Here is an 8,087-nt window from a genome sequence, read left to right on the forward strand (position 1 = left end):
TGGCGCCCTGATCTGGGGCCAGCACCCCGAGGTCTGGCCGTGGAACTCCAAGACCTGGAGCCTGAGCCCCAGTCTATGGGGCTGGAATCCCCACGTCGGTCGCTGGGACCCCAAGATCTGGAGCTTGAACCCCATCATTTGGAACATAGACCTCCAGCTTTGGAGCGGAACCCCAAGACTTGACATCTAAAACCTCAAATCCGGAGCTGAACTCCAAATTCTGTGCCCGGGACCTTGAAACCTGGGACTGGATTCCCAAATCTATACACTGGAACCCACTATTTGGGACCTGAACCCTGGGATTTAGGCCTCAGATTCCAAGATCTGAACTGTGGGATTCCAAGGGGCCTGAATCTGAGTTTGAGCCTGAAGTCCTTGCTGCAGACCTGAATGCTGAAATCTGGGGCTAGAGACCTCCAGATCTTGACTCAGCACCCCAGTATCTGAGTGCAGAATCCCAGTATTGGATCCCAAACTGAGCTTGGGACTCAGACCCTAAACTCCGTTTGACTGTTTAGCATCCCAGGACTAAGCTGGGAGACCCTGGCCCTGAACAACCCAAACTGGACCCCTAAAATTGGGCCCTAGAGGCCCAATATTTGGGGTTCTGGGACCCCAAGTATTACGTTCTGGAGACTCCATTGCCACAGACTTGAGCTGAGACACAGCAGACAGTCCCTCTACAGAAGGCTTCGTGACGGGAAAGGCATGACCAGGCATCCCCTCCAGAGCCCTGACCTCTGACTCCTCTGGAGCCTGAGGATTCTGCTCCCTGGGGCAGCTTCCAGCTCAGGTAAGGCTGAAAGACCTCACGGTGGGTGGGGAGTGACTTGGGAGGAGCTCTGTGGCCAGGGGGAGGGGGTCAGTGAGGGCCAGGTCCCCTTTGGCACCCTTGGGATTTCCTCTGTGGGTCAGCCTCCAGCACCTGCTCTGCCTCAAGCATTGTCTGGACACTGACCAGCCCTCTCTGATCTCCCCACCCCCAGTCGATGGCATCTCCAGGTCTCTAACCTCCCCAGCCCTTACAGCTTCTCACTGTCTGTCCTGTCTGACCGTCCCTGCTTGTCCACTGCTCCTCTCAGTGACCATCTCTCTTCACCTCCCCTCTCTCTAATCACCTCTGACCCTTCTCCCCCCTGCTCCTCTCTCTGTCCACCTTTGGCCATCACTTCTCTCAATGGCCATCTCTGTTCACCTCTCCTCCTCTCTCTGATCATCTTTGACAGGCCTGTCCACAGCTTCTCTCTCTGGCCACCTCTGTCGGCTGCTTCTCTCAATGATCATCTTTGACATCTCTGTCCACTGCTCTCTCACCCTCTGTCCTCTCTAACTCAAAACCTCGGGCTGTGAGCATCTCCAATCATTGTTGAACGTCTCTGTCTACCACCTTCTCTCCAGCTGTCTCTGTCCATCTCTCTTTCCGGTTTCCCGGGCACACCTTTTCCTTTTTCTGCCCATCTTCCACCATCTCTCTTGCCCTCCTACCAACCCTGACCCTCACTTCCAGTCTACAGCCACCTGACCGCCTCTGGCCTTTCCTGGCCTCCTCTCCTCCGCCCATCTCTCTTCATTGATGGCCTCTGATCATTTTGAACATCTCTGGCTTCCTTTCCTCTCTCTAATGACTTCTCCCCACAAGCCTCATCCTGACGGTGGTCCTGGTCTCCGACGGACTCTGACCTGTCTGACCTTTCCTCTTTCCTGACCACTTCGCTGGCTTTGGGCTCTTTCTAACCACTTCTCTCCCTGACCATCTTTAACCATCTCTCTTGGATCTGACTACCCATAAGCACCTCTCTGTCCACCTCTCCTCTTCTTGACCACCTCTCCTCTCTGGTCATGCCTGGCCACTTGTAATCATGTCTACCATCCCAACCACTGACATCTCTCCATGGGCATCTTTGACCATCTTTCTTTGACTACGCTTAAAGATCTCTGGCTTACCTTCTACCCACCATGACCATCCTTCCTATTCTCTGACTATTTTTATTTTATTTTATTTTTTTGAGTGGGAGTCTCACTCTGTCGCCCAGACTGGAGTGCAGTGGCCGCTCCCGGCCACCGCAGCCTCGACCTGCTGGGCTCCGGCAATCCTTCTGCCTCAGCCTTCCAAGTAACTGGAACTACGGGCGTGCGCTACCACACCCGGCTCATTTTGATTTATTGTAGAGATGAGGTCTCGCCAAGTTGCCCAGGCAGGTCTCGAACCCGCGGGCTCAGGCATTCCACTCACCTCAGCCTCCCAAGGCGCGGGATTACAGGCTGAGCCACCGTGAGCCACCAAACCCAGCTTCTCTATTTTTAATCCCCTCCCTTCCCTCTGGCCATTTTCATTTCTGCTCTCTCTGCCCCTCCACGACACATCTCTCTGAGTCTGTGACCATCTCCTGGCTTTTGATCCTGTCTGACCTCTCCTCTCTGACCCTCTGTGACCAACTGACTCTTCTGCTCTCAGCCCACTGTGATCTCTCTTGGTCTCAGACCACCCCGACACCTGTGGGGCCCCTGTTCTGGTCTCAGGCTGCCCTAACACCTCCCCTCCTCCCTGCAGGCCACCCCTGCCCGCAATGGCCGTCCTCCCGCTGCTCCTTTGCCTGCTGCCGCTGGCCCCCGCCTCGTCTCCACCCCAGCCAGCCACACCCAGCCCGTGTCCCCGCCGCTGCCGCTGCCAGACACAGTCACTGCCCCTAAGCGTGCTGTGCCCAGGGGCAGGCCTCCTGTTCGTGCCACCCTCGCTGGACCGCCGGGCAGCCGAGCTGCGGCTGGCAGACAATTTCATCGCAGCTGTGCGCCGCCGTGACCTGGCCAACATGACAGGCCTGCTGCATCTGAGCTTGTCACGCAACACCATCCGCCATGTGGCAGCCGGCGCCTTTGCTGACCTGCGTGCCCTGCGCGCCCTGCACCTAGATGGCAACCGGCTGACCTCGCTGGGCGAGGGCCAGCTGCGTGGCCTGGTCAACTTGCGCCATCTCATCCTGAGCAACAACCAGCTGGCAGCCCTGGCGGCCGGTGCCCTGGACGACTGTGCTGAGACCCTTGAGGACCTAGATCTCTCCTACAACAACCTGGAGCAGCTGCCCTGGGAGGCTCTGGGCCGCCTAGGCAACGTCAACACGTTGGGCCTCGACCATAACTTGCTGGCTTCCGTGCCCGCCGGCGCCTTTTCCCGCCTGCATAAACTAGCGCGGCTGGACATGACTTCCAACCGCCTGACCACCATCCCGCCCGACCCACTTTTCTCCCGCCTGCCCCTGCTGGCCAGGCCCCGCGGCTCACCGGCCTCCGCCCTGGTGCTGGCCTTTGGCGGGAACCCTCTGCACTGCAACTGCGAGCTGGTGTGGTTGCGGCGCCTGGCACGGGAGGACGACCTCGAGGCCTGCGCCTCCCCACCGGCTCTGGGTGGCCGCTACTTCTGGGCCGTGGGCGAGGAGGAGTTTGTGTGCGAGCCGCCTGTGGTGACTCACCGCTCGCCGCCCCTGGCGGTACCCGCGGGTCGGCCAGCTGCCCTGCGCTGCCGGGCAGTGGGGGACCCAGAGCCCCGAGTGCGTTGGGTCTCACCCCAGGGCCGGCTGTTGGGCAACTCGAGCCGTGCTCGCGCCTTCCCTAATGGGACACTCGAGCTGCTGGTCACCGAGCCAGGCGATGGCGGCATCTTTACCTGCATTGCGGCCAATGCAGCTGGCGAGGCCACAGCTGCTGTTGAGCTGACCGTGGGTCCCCCGCCACCCCCACAGCTAGCTAATAGCACCAGCTGTGATCCCCCGCGGGACGGGGATCCCGATGCCCTCACCCCGCCCTCGGCTGCCTCTGCCTCTGCCAAGGCAGCTGACACTGGACCCTCTACCGATCGTGGCGTCCAGGTGACTGAGCATGGGGCCACGGCTGCGCTCGTCCAGTGGCCAGATCAGCAGCCTATCCCAGGCATCCGCATGTACCAGATCCAGTACAACAGCTCAGCGGATGACATCCTCGTCTACAGGTGCAGAGTCCAGGCAGTGGAGTAGCTTGGGTGGGAAAATGAGAGGTGGGAGCACTGGAGTCCACCTAACTAATACCCAGAGTGAAGCACAGCTGAGAAAGGATGCCACCAAGTTACAGAGGAAATCAGACAGCAAAAGCAAAAGAAATCTGACAGCAGTGGTAAAAACAAGTCAGGCAGTCAGGACAAAATAAATTAGCAATTGTTAAAATAAATCAGGCTACGGGGCTAAAAAAACATCAAACAAAATGATAAAAGAAATCAGACTGCTTGAGTAAAAAGAAATCAGACACCAAGAGTAAATAGTAACAAACATAAAAAGAAAACCAGGCAACAAGGGTATAAAGTAATCAGGCCAGAAGAGTAAAAAGCTAATGGGCAGGTGGAGGGGGGTAGATAAGGGAATAAAAATAAATTTAAGTAGTAAAGGTAAAAAGAGAAAAAACAGGATTTTCAGATGACAGAACTAGATACAAGTCAGGCTGCAGGAAGCAAAGGAGATCTAACACGAAAGCACAGGGGTCCCAGAAAAAATGAAATGAGGCAGCCGTGGTACAAAGGAAATCCAGCAGAGGTGGAAAGGAACATTGCAGGAGGAGGTTAACTGGAGACTGGGCTTGTGCCATGTGAACCGCTCCACATGTTTGGAGTTCTAATATTGTGCCATCTACATTTTTTATCTTGTATCCAACCTAGTTCGAGCTCCACTTACCAGGTGAACAAGAATACCCAGTTTGCCTCTCTTGGGGGTGGCAAACACAAAATCTGGCGTTTACACACTCCAAGAGGTGGGTCAGTACAACTTCTGCCCCTAGATCACAGAGCACTTGGTACATCTACTGTAACCACGTGTGGTCAGTAGTGGTGGCTGCTGCCCCGGGTGCTACTCACACCTCTTCCCAAAGTTCAGCCTTGCATGGACAGCTGGGGTTACTGCCTGTGCCCACTGCCAGGCTGGACCAAGGAAACTCAGTACCTGAATGTCCTTCCCTCCCCTGGGGCCCACACCTCAACAGATGGCCACTTGACTTCCTTTTCAGTCCTGGAAACCCAATGACTTCATTCTACTCCCTTCCTCAGGTGACATTACTGAGTAGATTCCATGGAAGACCCACCCCTGAAAATCACACGAGTCCTAGCCACAGGCAATCTTGGAGTTCCCTGTACCTTTTGATTAAAGCAGTTTAGGAATAGAACCTTGTAAAACAAGGATAAATCTCCAACAGGGTGCCCAGCTACAAAGGAAACATAGTGGAATTGGGTGGTAGGGATAAAAGGAAATGGGAAAGAAAAAGATAAATCGAAACCAGGCAACAGAGATAAAAGGGAATTGGGTGACAGAGTTGGAAAGAAAGGCAACAGGAAGAAAAAGAGCAGTGGTGACAGGCTCATTAATTTATGAAAAGGGAATCAGAGGATGGGACTCACTGGAAAGCAGACTATTGGTGTAATAATAATGCAGTGGGACCAGGGGAAAACTTATTGGCAGGTTAGAAGGGTATAGGGAAATCAGTGGTTAGGTTGGAGAGAATTCTAGCTGTCTACTTGAAACAATCAGGCAGCTGGAAAAGGCAAATTGGTCATAGGTTAGAGGGAAGTCAGAGGAACCAGAAGGAAATGGGTGAAGGTCTTGGTGGAGATTCGGAGTAAGATTGGAGGAAAATTGGATGACGGCTAGAAGACAAGTGGCTTAGGTCAGAGGGAAATCCGACATGGTTTGAGCAAACTTGGGCAGGACTAGCAGCCGGGCTGGAGGGAACATGGGTGATGGGGCCAGAGTGAGTCGGGCAGAGGACTAGGGTAGGATTGGACAGGGAAGCTAGAGGGAAGCCAGACTGCCAGCAGGGAAATTGAGTGACAGTGCAAGAGGGGCGTGGCTGTTGGGTATAGCATGAAACAGGAGCAGAACACAAGTGGTGGGCTGTAGAGAAATCGGGCCGTAGAGCAGAGGGGCCTTGGGGAGTGGGCCTGGAGGGAACTCCAGCAACTGGTTAGATGGAAATGATGATGTTTTGCGCCTAGAGGGAAATCGACCTGGGGACTTGGGTGGCGGGCCATGGGGAAGTGGGGCGGGGTGGGAGTGAAATTGGCTAACAGACCAGAGGGATATCAGTCAGGTGGCTGAGGGGTGTCAGACCCAAGGGAATTGGGGTGGTAATTGGAGGGAACTCAGTGGACTAGAATGAAATGAGGCAGCAGACCAGTGGGCGGGGGGGAGCTCAGGGTGGGCACTGGGCCACCAGAGACCTGACCGCCACCTGCCTGCCCCTCCAGGATGATCCCAGCAGACAGCCGCTCCTTCCTGCTGACAGACCTGGCGTCGGGCCGTACCTACGACCTGTGTGTGCTCGCTGTGTACGAGGATGGCGCCACAGGGCTGACGGCCACGCGACCGGTGGGCTGCGCCCGCTTCTCCACCGAGCCAGCGCTGCGGCCGTGCGGGGCACCGCACGCGCCCTTCCTGGGCGGCACGATGATCATCGCGCTGGGTGGTGTCATCGTAGCCTCGGTACTGGTCTTCATCTTTGTGCTGCTTATGCGCTACAAGGTGCATGGGGGCCAGCCCCCCGGCAAGGCCAAGACGCCCGCACCGGTCAGCAGCGTTTGCTCCCAGACCAACGGCGCCCTGGGCCCCACGCCCACGCCGCCGGTTCCAGAGCCCATGGCATCCAAGGCCCACACCGTGGTCCAGCTGGATTGCGAGTCCTGGGGACCCAGCCACGAACCTGTGGGACCCTAGCCAGGTGCCCCCTCTAAGGCTCCTCGGGCCCCAGGGACAGCAAGATTGGACAATCCATGGGACCTGGCCTCAGACTCACCAAATTGCTCTCGGTTTTTAAAACTGATGGGGAGGGTGTCGGGAACACCAGGGCGCAACAAGAAAGTCCTATTTTTCTAAGCTTGGGCCTGGACCCTTGCCCTTGTCTCTGTCTGTGGAGGTTGGGGGAATCGTGCAGGGCCTGGAGTTGGGGAATGTCCCCTCTGGGGAGAGACCCCTTTGGTTTGGTCTGAGGACAGTCATCCATCCAGACAACAGACATTCCTTGAGCATCCACTCTGAGCATGCCCTGTGCTGCGTGGTGCTGTCGTAACCCAGACAGCTCTGAGTCCTGCTCTCAGGGACCCTAATGTCTCTTGGGAGAGAGACACTTCTCCAGACAATGATAGCCCAGGGTCACCAGGGGTGTGGTGCTGAGAAAAGCTTTGGGGTTTGTGATAGTCCAGAAGAGGTGCCTGACTCAACCTAGGATGTGTTCAGGGAGGGCTTCCGGAAGAGGAGATATGTGATGTGAGAATGACATCTGAAGGAGATAATTGGGTAAAGTGCAGAAGGAAAGCTATTCCAGACAGAGGGCAAAGCACAAGCAAGGGCATAGTAGGTACCAGGCACTGGGGGTGCTATGGTAGAGATGAAACAAGATAGCAGAGTCCAGGACCTCCAGGCTGAGAGCCCAGCTCCTGGCCTGATAGTATGGGGAGCCAGGAAGGGTTCTGTGCAAGGGAGGAATGGGGTCAGGTTTAGGCTCTAGGAGGATCCTTCTGTCGCTATGAGGAGGGTGGACTAGAAGGAGCCCAGGGGGAAGCCAGGGCAGGGGCCTGGGTTGGTGAGGACAGAGTTGGAGCAGGACAGGGCTAGGCTGACAGAGCCACTCTGGAAGCTGGGTGGATGGGTTCTGGAGCTGAAGGGCCGTGCGGGAGGGAAGCATGCAGGACAAGCCCCTGGGGTCTGGCTGGGTAAGGAGGGAGGGGATGGGCCTGCCCTGTACAGGACCAGGGAGGAGGGGCATCTGGGGGTGATGATTTGGCCAGGGTCGGGGGGCCTCAGTGGATGTGGGAGGCCAGAGCATGTCTCGGGTGTGGCCTCCAGGAAGCGGTGGGATCCCTGGTCTGAGGCTGGAGCTGGGAACAGAAATGAGGGCTTTGTCAGCAGAACTGGGCAATTGAGGCCACGGGGGTGAGATGGCTTCTGGGAGGGGTCCCAAGTCCCAACTGCTGGGACTTGACATATTTAAGGGTGAGACAAAGGGAAAAAAAACTAACAAAGACCCAACAGGAGCAGCAGGCAGCAGGCAGAGAGCGGGAAGCCAAGCAGTTCAGTCCCAAG

At 56.4% G+C, this 8,087-nt stretch overlaps 1 protein-coding gene across 1 annotated transcript; it reads left to right on the plus strand.

The window, feature by feature from the left end:
• The first annotated feature begins 11 nt into the window (after positions 1–11).
• Positions 12–6,889, plus strand: LRFN3 (leucine rich repeat and fibronectin type III domain containing 3). Its single transcript, XM_008073634.1, has 3 exons — positions 12–793; positions 2,552–3,982; positions 6,257–6,889. Exons 2-3 carry the CDS (start codon positions 2,568–2,570, stop codon positions 6,720–6,722), a joined length of 1,881 nt encoding a protein of 626 aa, XP_008071825.1. The 5' UTR covers positions 12–793; positions 2,552–2,567; the 3' UTR covers positions 6,723–6,889.
• The last annotated feature ends 1,198 nt before the right edge of the window (positions 6,890–8,087 follow it).

Source organism: Carlito syrichta, unplaced genomic scaffold (assembly GCF_000164805.1).
Source record: "Carlito syrichta isolate Samal-C Ts95f unplaced genomic scaffold, Tarsius_syrichta-2.0.1 Scaffold315987, whole genome shotgun sequence".
NCBI classification, from domain to species: domain Eukaryota; kingdom Metazoa; phylum Chordata; class Mammalia; order Primates; family Tarsiidae; genus Carlito; species Carlito syrichta.

Bases quoted from the DNA above. Each gene is read 5' to 3' on its own strand.
- LRFN3 (XM_008073634.1), top strand. From the start codon at position 2,568: ATGGCCGTCCTCCCGCTGCTCCTTTGCCTGCTGCCGCTGGCCCCCGCC. The intron at 3,983-6,256 runs GTGCAGAGTCCA...CTGCCCCTCCAG, and splicing joins GATGACATCCTCGTCTACAG to GATGATCCCAGCAGACAGCC.